The 12,289-nt window shown below is 39.9% G+C and overlaps 1 protein-coding gene across 1 annotated transcript in view; it reads left to right on the top strand.

The window, feature by feature from the left end:
* Nucleotides 1-801: 801 nt before the first annotated feature.
* The window catches only part of SPIRE1 (spire type actin nucleation factor 1), a 303,314-nt gene continuing 291,826 nt past the window's right edge, over nucleotides 802-12,289 (top strand). Inside the window, 1 exon segment of the mRNA XM_028524016.2 lies at nucleotides 802-1,297. Coding sequence (XP_028379817.1) covers nucleotides 958-1,297 — 340 coding nt within the window. The 5' untranslated portion in view covers nucleotides 802-957.

Raw genomic sequence — 12,289 nt, 5'->3', positions numbered from 1 at the left:
CATATGAACAGACTGGGTTAACTGACCTATCATGACTGGTCATTGCAGTTGTTATGTTAGTGAGGAGTTGTACAAACATTGCATAATGAATCTGGAAGGAGGCTGATACTGACGTTTGCAAATTATTTATAACATGCTTATATCCCAAGAAGTCAGTAAGCAAAACACACAAAAGCCCTGTCCTTATGAAGATTACAATGAAGTTGTGAGTGAAGAAGAAGGTATTCAATGAGCAAGACACCAAAGTAAATTACATGGTTTGTCGGTGGTGATAGGTACTCCCCCAAAAGAGCAGGGTACAGGGATGAGGACGCTGCGAGGCCTGGGCAGTACCGAACTGGCTGTCAGAAAAAAATTGCCCCAAAGCTTGAGGGAGGCGCTTGGGACAGGCACTCAGCAGGAAGCCCTGGGCTGGTCCTCCGGAGGGTTGGGGTAGCCCAAGGTCGGGCGATTTAACAGACCTTAATTTTCTTAGGAGTTCATTCCAGGCTGGGTTCGAACTCTTAACTACACTTTCAGCACGCCAACCCCGAGGGGACTCAGTGCCACTGACCTCCCCGCTTGTTGGGGTGGTGACTGGGGGCGAATGCCGTCAGGAGAACCACACAGTGTGCGCCTTAGCTACTGACGGTGAGCACTGATGGAGGAGAGGCTCCGGGACCCCAGCAAACAGCGCGAAGCGGGTGCTGGGCAGAGCCAGCGCCGTGGCACGGACTGGCAACAGCAGCCTAGGCAGCACAGCCGCCGCACTCACTGCCCTCCGTTCACCCACAGCCTCCTACAACGACCTCGCCTTGCTCCACGCCTGGTTGCCCGCGGCAGCGCGCACACGGCAGTGTGGGGCGGGGCTGTTCTGGGGACGGGGAGGCGTTGGCGGCGGCGCGCTAAGACGATGTTCTGGAGCTGAAGAGACGCCGGCACCAGGCGCTGCAGGCGAGCGCAGCGCCGACCAGCGGGATGGCTCAGCCGGCCGGCCAAGCGGGCGGCGGGGAGCTGCGGGCCGAGGCTGTGGACCTCGAGGGACCCCCGGTGTCCGGGGAGGCCTCGGGTGCGGCTGGGGCCTCGCAGGATGAGCTGAGCTTAGAGGAGATCCTGCTGCTCTACAACCAACCGATCAACGAAGAGCAGGCGTGGGCTGTGTGCTACCAGTGCTGTGGCTCCCTGCGCGCCGCTGTCGCCAGCAGCAGCCAGCCTCGCAACCGTGTACGCTCGGCCGCTCAGATCCGCATCTGGAGGGATGGCGCCGTCACTCTGGCGCCGGTCACCGGCAACGCCGAGGAGCCGACTCCCGCTGCGGGTGAGGCTGCCAACCTGCGTCTTCTGGACCACTGCCCCCGTCTTTTATTCCCCTCACAGTCCCGGGACCCTGCACTTCCGCCGAGAACCCCTATCTCCTAGGGAGGACCCCTGCCTCAGTTTCATTTTCCTCCGCAGGGTTCCTGGGCCCTGCCCTCCCCCAAATCTCCCAACTCCCGCCGGAGGACCTCCACTGAGGCCCATTTCTCCTCCCCGCCCTCCACTTGCTCCAGGCCCTCCCGCCCAGGCTCCCCTTCCTCCCACCTCCTGCGAGAGACCCAAGCCTGGAGCCCACGGGGGGAGGGCAGTGCTTACGCTATGGCGGAGCTGGGACCCACGTAGGTCAGAGAATGAGGTGGGGGCCGGCAGCGGCACAAAGGGTCTGTGAGGAGGTTGACCAAATAGGTCTAGGCGTTTTTGGGCCTCCGTCCCCCTGCAAGGCTCCGGGCCTGCGGAGGGTGCTGGTGATCATACAGACTGTCGAAGGACTGCTGCCCGCGCCGTGATATCCCTTTGATGAGCTGTGAATGCTTAGTTACTTACTTGTGGTTGTGTTTGTGATGTGGTAGATGCTATAAAAGGCTCACATTATAATTTGTCAAGGATAGTTAATTCTGATGTCAGGAAAAATAACCCTTTTGGAATGAGTTGTCAATTAATAGTATTTTTGAAAAATTGGCAACAATATTCTTTCGGTTTGGGAAAATAAAGAAATCTGAGCCCTGAGAATTATGCTCTTTTGGGGGAATGCTGATTTTTATAGCATATGAAAGTTACGTTAACTGTAGGGAAATTTGTTTTGATGAAAAAACAGGCTTGTAAAGTGGAAAGTTGTCAGGATATCAGATAAATAGATAAAATGGACTTTAGGTCCTTGTCCAATGTAAATTCTTCCAGATTATCACCTACATGTCAACACATAGGCGGGGTTACTCACATATTTATTGATGGTGAGGGGAGGGGGTTGATAATAGGTTTCTGCTATCAGTTTTTATTTAATTTAGTCTTTTGAGAGGCAGCTCTTAAAAACTATTAGAAAATAATCCATCCTCACTTTTAGGAAGTTGATGGGAAGTGTCAAAATAAAATACTTAAGGTGAAAAGTAATTCAGAACTAATCTGTAAAATGACATTTAATGAAGACAAAGGGCAAAAAATTGGGACAAATGTAATAGAATAAACAAGAATAAAAACATTTAAAAATAAAGAAAATCCTTGTCTAAGTTGATTAAATAAGGAAGATTGAAGATTATGTGGTTAATTCTTTCAGTTCCACCAGAACACTTACTATTTTTAATGTTAGGTAGAGAAATTTTATTTACTTAAAGTCAGTCTTTATGATTCTTTTGAAATTTTTAAACATCATTTAGTTTATTTGGTATGTTTATTACTTTGAGACTTGGACTTTGTCAGTGTGGAACACATGCAATTATAATTTATTTACAGTGTATTGATATGATATGGAAAGATACTTTATAAAATAGAGCTAGTGTTTCAAGGGGAAGGCGGTGGTGTGCATGCATCCTGCTCCTAGATGTAGCATTGGTAGTGGTGATTTCGTTTACATTTCCTCTTGAACTTAATCCTTGAAGAGATTAAATTATTTTTGTGGATTTACTAGTAGTTTAGTTGTCAAACACTTGGATTCTGGTGGTAAGTTTTTTTTTTTTTTTAAATCAGAACCTTATGTTGAAAAAAAAATTTTTGCATAATTAATATGAATGAAAACATGTTGACTTCAATGTAATATACTATCTTTATGGGGAGAAAAGTAGAGCTGTTTTTTGCCCCAGCAATAATAGACACATAATCTATCCTCTTCCTCTTCAGTTTGCCTCATGACCTCTGTTACCATTTGCAGAAAGAGCCAGATCAAAGTTGTTACAGTCTTCAGCATTTTAGGGTGGATTGATTTAAAGTTTTTGAGACATTCATACAAAAATATTGTTTGTATTAGACAGTTTATTTTCTCCTAGGATTTCAGAGTATTGCATGGCTATGGAAGGCATAATATCTTCTGAACATTTGAACCTGGTTCTTAAAAATACTGTTTAATTTGGCCTGTGCACACTTGCATAAATTCTGTTTTTAAGGAAAAAATGGTAATTGTGACACCTTCATTCTTTTCTTTTTCATTGTAAGGTGTTTAACATGATTATATGTTGTTGGCAGTCAAAAGCATTTATATTTTCACATACTAATCTATTTTCTAAATGGAGGTTTAGGGAAATTGAGCTCAAATTCATACTGTTACCTTTTTGAATCAAATCCAGGTCTTTAAACCTCTATACTTTGTAATATTGTGAAATGAAACAGATTTAGTTTGCATTGGGATTATGATTCCTTCCTTTCCTAGCTGAATGACCTTGAGTTCAGACTTACCATCTGTAAAATGAGATCACTTTCTTCGTGGGATAGAGATTTCCAGGAGATGATATATATAAAGTGACGAATACATGGCTTGGTACGTAGCAGGTATTCAGTAAGTTTTAGTTCCTGCCCTCCCCTAATCTTGTGTTCCTTTCATATCATCGTTGTGCTTCTGGTCCAGCTGTTTGGGAAAAATAACTAGGTCAAGATTTCTCAGCCTTGGCACTATTGACATTTTTGTCTGAATAATTCTTTGTTGTGGGGCTGTCCTGTGCCTGCACAGGATGTTTAGAAAAATCACTTGTCTCTATCTATATCACACTGTTAGTATAGGATTCTACATTGAATTTGAATACTAAATAAAATTACTCACTCGGTTTGATATACTGGGTACATACCAGTAACCATTCCCCCGCTTTCTAATTGTAGCAATAAAAAAGTCTTCAGACAAGGCCAAATGTGCCTGGTGACAAAATAATCCCCTGTTGTAAGCCACTGGTCTAGCAAACACGTGATGGGTGGTGCTTAGGATTGTGTTCAGTGTGGAGAAACTGGATCCTCTCCATAATCCTCTAGCCAGTGAATATTTCAGCTAGCTGCCAGCTGCTCTCTCTGCTGTTGAGTTGAATAAATGAGTAGTATTGATTCTTACGACCATCAGCAGCGTAACTCCATTTCATCCCACAGAAAGAAATAGTACCTCAAATAGTTTTGAGGCTTGTTTTGGGTTAATGTAGTAGTAATTGATTTTAGTTCTTGTTTACTTTTAACATTATTATACATCCAGAATATCCATATTCAGTTTGAATTTTAAAAATTAGAAATACATTATAAGAAAAAATAGAAAAATGATGAAGGGTGTGGGAGGGATGGAAATGAGATCAATATTGGAAGAAAACAATGAAGAATGAGTAATTTTATTTAGCTTTCAAATTCAATGTAGAGCCCTATACTAACATGGCCATGAAAGCAGTGTGATATAGGTCTGAAGGAGATAAAGAAAAAGGAAAAGTTACTTCTCTACGGGATATCTTAAGAATAAGAATAATTAAATTATGCATTAGGATTTTGCAACCAGCAGTATGTTTTATGAAGTGTTTCTGTGATGACAGGAGGATATGTTGTTGCTTATAATCAAGAGGGCTTATGATTCTTCTGAGGTAGTTTTGCTTAAAATTTTTAATTCCCCAGTGTTTATGTGCTCTTAGTCATATATCCTTATTGTTTGGTAAAAGGTTATTATTTTTAGGTTTTCACAAAAGTGAAGTTTACACTTTTACATCATCAGGAATGAGTTAAAGACATTTAGACTCTTGAAATACAACCTGCTTGTTTGTCACCAGTGTACTGGCATTTAGAACATAGTTTAATACACACATTCTTCAGAAAGTAGTCATTAATGGAATTTAGGTTGTATTCCAGATCTTCACAAGATTAGAATTTTTTTTCTGGGATGCCACAAAGAATTTGTATTAATAACAGTAGTATTAGAGCTTAGAATCATTGCAGGTCTCAGCAGCCTCTTAGGCCTTAAATACCCATCTGATAAAAATAACTTTTCTCAGATTTTAGTTTTAAAATTTTTGATGTACCTTTAGCTTTAGATGTGTAAAGAACATTCTAAAAATTATGATCACTTCTTGGTTTAAAGTTATCTTAAGATTGGTGACAGGTTTTCCTGGGAGGAACAATGAAAGCCTGCATGCATACTGATAAAGAAAGGGGTCCCTTGGTATAGGGAACATTCTGGTTTTGTTTGGGATTTGAAAAGAGGGTATGGTCAGTCAAGCTACTCAGGTCCATGCTAATTGGGAGAAATGGTTTTGGAATAATACACTACTTGATTTTAAAGAGAGAATATTTGTGGACAAGGTTGAAGTAGTGGAAACATGTTTAAAAACATTAAGTTTTTTGTTCTCATGTGGTATATTTATTAAGTATGTGCATCTTGATCATTAAATGAAAGGAATACTTAAGGTATATGTGCGTGCGTTTAGGGTAGAGGTTGAGGGTGAATGATAGTACTGGGGGGTTGGTGAAATGCCTTATCAATTAAAGAAAAAGGTAGGAATTACTCCATTTGAACATGTCCAAATATGATGGGTTAACTAAATTTTAAAAATATGCATTGAGTTTGTGCAAGCAGTGTTCAAATTTCCATGGTTGATATAAACATAAATATTCCTAGTTCCAGTCATAAAAGAAGAACAAATAAAACAAACACAGTGGTAAATCTACCATGAAGCTAATGCAGCTTCAACTTTAAGCCCACTCATTTACACAGGCCTCTCTTCTAGGCTCTGGGGAGGGGCTCTAATAATATGTTCAGGTGGTAATTTGCAAAAGTAAGATGTTTTAGTCATAATTAGTTCAAATTGCTGTCACTTTCAACTTTAATTTACTCTCCAACATACTTCCACTTGGGTTATATGGGAGTGGCCAACAGACATTTTTGGGAGAAATTTTGGAATAATGCATTTGTTATTTTTAATCTGTATTTCTGCCTTCTGCAAAGGAAAACAAATGTAAAGAATTTAGTCATGTACAGATACTGGTACTTAAAGTGAGTTGGGATTCTGTTGGGAAACCAATAGCCTCACTAAGAGTTTTGAGTCCACTTTAGAAGAAAGAAATCATTGATATACCAGGGAATATGTTGATAAGAGGTGATGAATCATACTCTCCCAGTTGTACTTAAACAATCAGAATCACTTTCCTGCATCATAGGTTCTGTAAAATGGCAATGGATTCCATTCCACTTTTATAGTAGTACCATTGAAGGCATATTATATTTATTTGCTTCCTGTTGGCAAAGTAGAAAAAAAGAAACTATCTTCTCCCAGGTATTTGTTTAAAACTATGAGGAAAATATTGTCTGTTGCCAGGTGTAGTGGGTTTTTTTAAATAAACTCTTTATTTTGAGATAATTTTAGATTTACAGAAAAGTTGCAAAGACACGCAGAGAATTCCTGTGTATCTCTCACCCAGTTCCCCTGATGTTAACATCTTACACTACTTGGGTACATTTGTCAAAACTGAGAAAACAATCTTGGCACTGAACTGCAGTTTAGTTATTATTAATCGCTATTAATTAAACTGCAGACTTCTTTTGGCTTTCCCTAGTTTTTTTTTAATGTTTTCTTTAATTATTTTCCCTTTTCTGTTCCAGAATCCCATCCAAGATACAATAGTGCATTTAATTGTTTTTAATCCTACCTGAGTGTATATTTTATTGATTTTAGAGAGAGAGGGAGGGATAGGGGAAAAAGAGAGAGAAACATCACCATGAGAGAGAAACATTGATCAGTTACATCTCAGATGCCCTCCGATCTTGGATCAAACCCGCAATCCAGGTATGTGCCATGACTGGGTATCAAACCTTGCAACTTTCAGCTGAGCCACCCTGCCAGGGCCATATTGCATTTAGTTGTCATGTCTCCTTAGTCTCTTCTGGTCTGTGGCAGTTTCTCAGACTGTCCTTGTTTACCATGATCTTGGCAGTCTTGAGGAGTACCGGGTCAGGAGTTTTGTAGACTGTCTTTCATTTATGTTTGCCTGACGTTTTCTTGACTAGACTGATGTTATGCATTTGAGTGAAGAAATACCAGGAAGGGGAAGGGCTCCTCTCATCACATTGGATTGGAGCACATGATATCCACACAAAACCACTGGTGATGTGAACTGTGTTTGCCAGTTTTCTCCACTAAAGAGTTACTGTTTTTACCCTTCTATAATTTATTATTTGAAAAGGAGTCACTAAGTCTAGCCTGCATTCAAGGAGGGGGCCTCCTGGAGGGATGAATAATTTCATAATATTATTTGGCACATTTGTCCCTTCTCCTCCATTTCCTTAGTCATTTATTTATGTCAGTCTGGACTCACGTATATTTTATACTTCAGTTGTTTTTCATTACATTATTACTTATTTTTTTGCTCACATTATTCTAGCTGTGGTCATTGGAAGTGCCTTTGGGTCCTGCTCTGTCCCTTTGCCATGCAGCCATCTATTTGGGTTTTTGAGCACATCCTTGCTTTCTGGAATACAGGATGCTTCAAGGCTAATCATGCATATTTTCTGCACCAGCCCTAGAATCAGACATCTTTCCAAGAAGGTCAGCACAGGGTATGCTTGTTGCTACTGGAGTTTTTTTGTTTTTAATATTGAAGAAGAAATGTTAAAGGGCTTAGTTATTTTTGGTGTTTAAACTTTGTTAGATTTGGGGAGTGTCTCTTTCTGGTATCTTGCTTTTACATTTATTCATATGTTCAACAGTTACTTGTTGAGTATCATAGAGCAAAGTTGAATGGGGAGGTTCAGAGAGAACAGTCTATATAAGGTGTTTATCAGAAGGGAGACAGACCTGGGAACTAAAGCCAAAGGAGCCTATATTGGGATATCAACTTAGATATACTGGAGCTGAGGGGAGGTCATTGAATGTGGCCCGGAGTCTAGTACTGGTTGACCGAGTTAGATGGATTGTCAAGAACTGGTTTGAGACAAATCTTGCAATCATTGGCCTTCCTCTTGCAGGTAGTTATGGATATTTTGGGCTACAGATGTCCCTAAACCATTCAGAGTGTTGGCAGTCAACCACATTTGAAATAGTTCCCCATTTTGTAAACATGCCTTTTCATTACTTCTCTGAAGTGGAACATGTGGATAAAATATACTATTTGTGATATGCTCATAAAATGTTTTGACCAAACAAACAAAAGAGATGAAAATCAAGTATTATTGGGCAAATGATTTTTGGTCTTGGCTAAGTATTTCAGACCATTTCATAGCATCATGATTACTTTAGGAATCAGAAAAATACTGATGTATATAAAGCAGTGTAAATTAATGGGGAAAAGTGGTGATGTTTTGCCTGTTTCTAACTTCTGTACAGTTACTTTTGAGTGGTAGTAAAACAGCAAGGGTTAGATTTTTTTCTGCATTGAATTTATTGCACTTATCTGGTCCATTGTTTGCTGTTTTTAGATCAATGTCTAACTGGCATTCTAATGACTTTTTAATATATCAAAGGATAGTTCATGACACCCTCTTGCTGTTTGCCTGACCCTCATTATACAAAGAAAATACATTAAGGAAATATCACACCAAATTTCTATACAATTGCAGCATATTTCATCCAGTTGCAGGAGAGTTCAACAGATATTTTTTGTTTTAGTGATGATAGGCTGGTAATGAAGAGTTGGTCAGGATCTCTGAAAGACTTTGGTGCATGGTGTGTGTGTGTGTGTGTGTGTATTTGAAGATAATTAAACCACTGACCATTTTTCTTCTGTCTAAAAATCTAACTTTTTTGACATTTCCTTCTCAAAAATGATTTTCTTGGGTTTTTCCCACAAATTTTTCTTTTTTCTTTTTTTTGAGGTTCAGCATACATACAGAAAAGTGCACAAATCAGTGACATAATCAATTAAGTAAGCACCAACCTGATTAAGAATAAAAGAATATTACAAGTAGCCCAGAACTTGTACATATAATCATTGTCTTAGTTTTTGTCAGCATAGGTTGGGCTTACTAGTTTGCGAACTTACTTTTTTTTAAAGTTTATTTTATAGATTATGCTATTACAGTTTTCCCAGTTTTTCTTCCTTTATTCCCCTCTGCTTGCTTCCCCAAACCCTCCAGCATTCCCCAATCCCTTAGTCCTTGTCCATGGGTTGTACATATAAGTTCTTTGACTTCTCTGTTTCCTATACCATTCTTAACCTCTCCCCCTCTATTTTGTGCCGACCAATTATGCTTCTTATTCCTTGTACTTTCCCCCCCTTCTTCCCCTCTCCCTCTGCACTGAAAACCTTCCATGTGATGTCTGTCTCTCTGATTCTGTTCCTGTTCCAGTTGCTTGCTTAGTTTTGTTTTCATTTTTTTAAATTCAGTTGTTGATAGTTCTGAGTTTGTTGTCATTTTACTGTTCATGGTTTTTTATCTTTTTCTATTCCTAGGACAAGTCCCTTTAACATTTCATATAATAAGGGCTTAGTGGTGATGAACTCCTTTAACCTCACCTTATCTGAGAAGCACTTTATCTGCCCTTCCATTCTAAATGATAGCTTTGCTGGATAGAGTCATCTTGGATGTAGGTCCTTGCTTTTCATGACTTCAAATACTTCTTTGCAGCCTCTTCTTGCCTGCAAGGTTGCTTTTGAGAAATCAGCTGATTGTGTTATGGGCACTCCTTTGTAGGTAACTGTCTCCTTTCCTCTTGCTGCATTTAAGATTCTCTCTTTATCTTCAATCTTGGGTAACTTAATGATGATGTGCCTTGGTTTGTTGCTCTTTGGGTCCAATTTCTTTGGGACTCTCTGGGCTTCCTGGACTTCCTGGAATTCTGTTTCCTTTGCTAGATTGAGGAAGTTTTCCTTCATTATTTGTTCAAATAACTTTTCAACTTCTTGCTTTTGTTCTCCTTCTGGCACCCCTATGAAATTGATGTTAGAGTGCTTAAAGTTGTCCCAGAGGTTCCTAAGCCTCTTTTCATTTTTTTGAATTCTTATTTCTTCATTCTGTTTTATTTGGATGTTTATTTCTTCCCTTTGTTCCAAATTGTTGATTTGAATCTTGATTTCCTTCCCTTCACTGTTGGTTCCCTGTATATTTTCCTTTATTTCACTTTGGGTAGCCTTCATTTTGCAACCAAACTCAATCAGTTCTGTGAGCGTGCTGATGATTACCAGTGTTTTGAACTCTGCACCAGATAGGCTGGCTATCTGCTCATCGCTTAGCTCTTTTTCTGGAGTTTTGATCTGTTCTTTCATTTAGGCCATATTTCTTTGTCTTGGTGTACCTGTTATGTTGTAAATGGGCAGGGCCTTAAGTATTCACTCCGAGTCAACCCTCATTGCTGCATTTTGGTGCTGTCTGTTGGGGAGGGGTCAGAGAGGAAACAATGTGGCTCGCTTGCTCCCTTGCTCAGTTCTTTCCAAAGAGCTCTCTCCTCTGATACTGGGAGTTTCTCCTGCCATTGCAATCCCCACAGTAGTTTACTGTTAGCTTTGGGTCTTTAGTTTCCCTTTCAGCCAGCTCTGCTGCCTTGCGCTCATGGTCAGCCACCTTGCTGCACATCCTTTCCCCTAGGCTGCCTGTCTCCACCTCCTCCTACTGGTCTGGGTAAATGTTTAACTCCTTGGTTTTTGGAGTTCCATGAAGTTTGGTTTTCTGGCACTTCTGGTTGTTTATTGTTTTTAGATTGGCTGTTATCCTTCTTTTGGTTGTGTGAGGAAGCAAAGGGTTTCTACCTATACCTTCATCGTGGCTGGAACTCTCTGTTTGTGAACTTCTATGTGTGGAGCCTTACATTATGTGTTTTTTATGTCTGGTTTCTTCAGCTCAGCATTATGTTTGAGATACATTGCTTTCCACTGCATGTAACATTAGTTTGCTATATGAAAACTCTTGTTTGAAAATAGGAAAATTGATTTTGCCGTTAATGGACATATCAGTTATTTGGAGTTTTTAGCTGTTTCAAATACCATGCAACTATAGTAATGCATTTTTACAAAAATTGGGTCTGTTGTCTTTTCCCCTTTTATTTCTTCATTTCTCCTCTGCCAATGGAAGTCAAACTCCTATCTAGCATACATTCTCTTACTATCTTGAATTTCTGAGAGATAAAGATTAGATAGATAGACAGATAGATACATGGATAGATGTGATGGGTAGAGGTATAATGCCACCACTAACAGTCACTTTGGCCAAGTTTTCCTGGATTTTATTGAAAATACCATTTTAGAGGAATCACCTGTTACACAATTTGATTTATTGATTTCACCGTTATTTGAGTGCCTTCTAAGTGTACTATACTAGATGTTGAAGTTACAAAGAGGAATAAAGTGCACCCATACCTTCAAGAAGATCACTGATGCATACACTAACACTTACAGTACAGTAATTCCAAAATAATAGAGACATGCATAGAAAACTGTGAGCCCCAGAGAGAGTGCCTTACTTTGCTTGGGGTGATGTTAGGAAGGTTTCACAGAGAAGAACTATTTTCCAGGAGGTCTTTAAGGATGAGGAGAGGGATTAAAGGAGAAGGGTGTGTTAGGCAGAATCAACATTAAGTACAAAGGTTAAAAAATGTGGAAGAACTATTCAAAGAACAATAGTGCATATACTTTGGCAACAACACCCACTTCCTCATACCAAAAGCAGACACTGCTTAATCAGTTGTTGCATTTTTGCTGTTAAATTTATGAGCAGATTCTGAGTTCTTAACAGGGTGCTTCACGCAGCCATTAACAATTATTTGGAGTTGGTACATGAGGTTAAACCTGTTTGTCTTCTCTCCAGTGAGCATCCACTGCACCTGGAGCATAGGAGGTGTGTGGGAGTGGTGTAGAGTGAGATAGGCTGGCGAGGTATGTTGGCTAGGATCAGATTGTTAAAAGGACTTTTTTGTGGCACACCACTGAGTTTATATTTATAGTCTATATAGGCAGTGGAGAGCCATGTAAGGATTTTAGCAGGGAAATGATGTGAGCAGATTACTCTTTTTAGAAAGACTAAGGGGAGCTTTGTAGAATATGGATTGAACTGGGAAAAACTGAGGGCAAAGACACCACAAGATCTCATACTTTATCATTAATTGCCAAACCAGTTAGGAGGGTTAAT

Source organism: Phyllostomus discolor, chromosome 9 (assembly GCF_004126475.2).
Source record: "Phyllostomus discolor isolate MPI-MPIP mPhyDis1 chromosome 9, mPhyDis1.pri.v3, whole genome shotgun sequence".
Classification (NCBI taxonomy): Eukaryota; Metazoa; Chordata; class Mammalia; order Chiroptera; family Phyllostomidae; genus Phyllostomus; species Phyllostomus discolor.
This window is presented reverse-complemented; position numbering and strand designations above follow the sequence as displayed.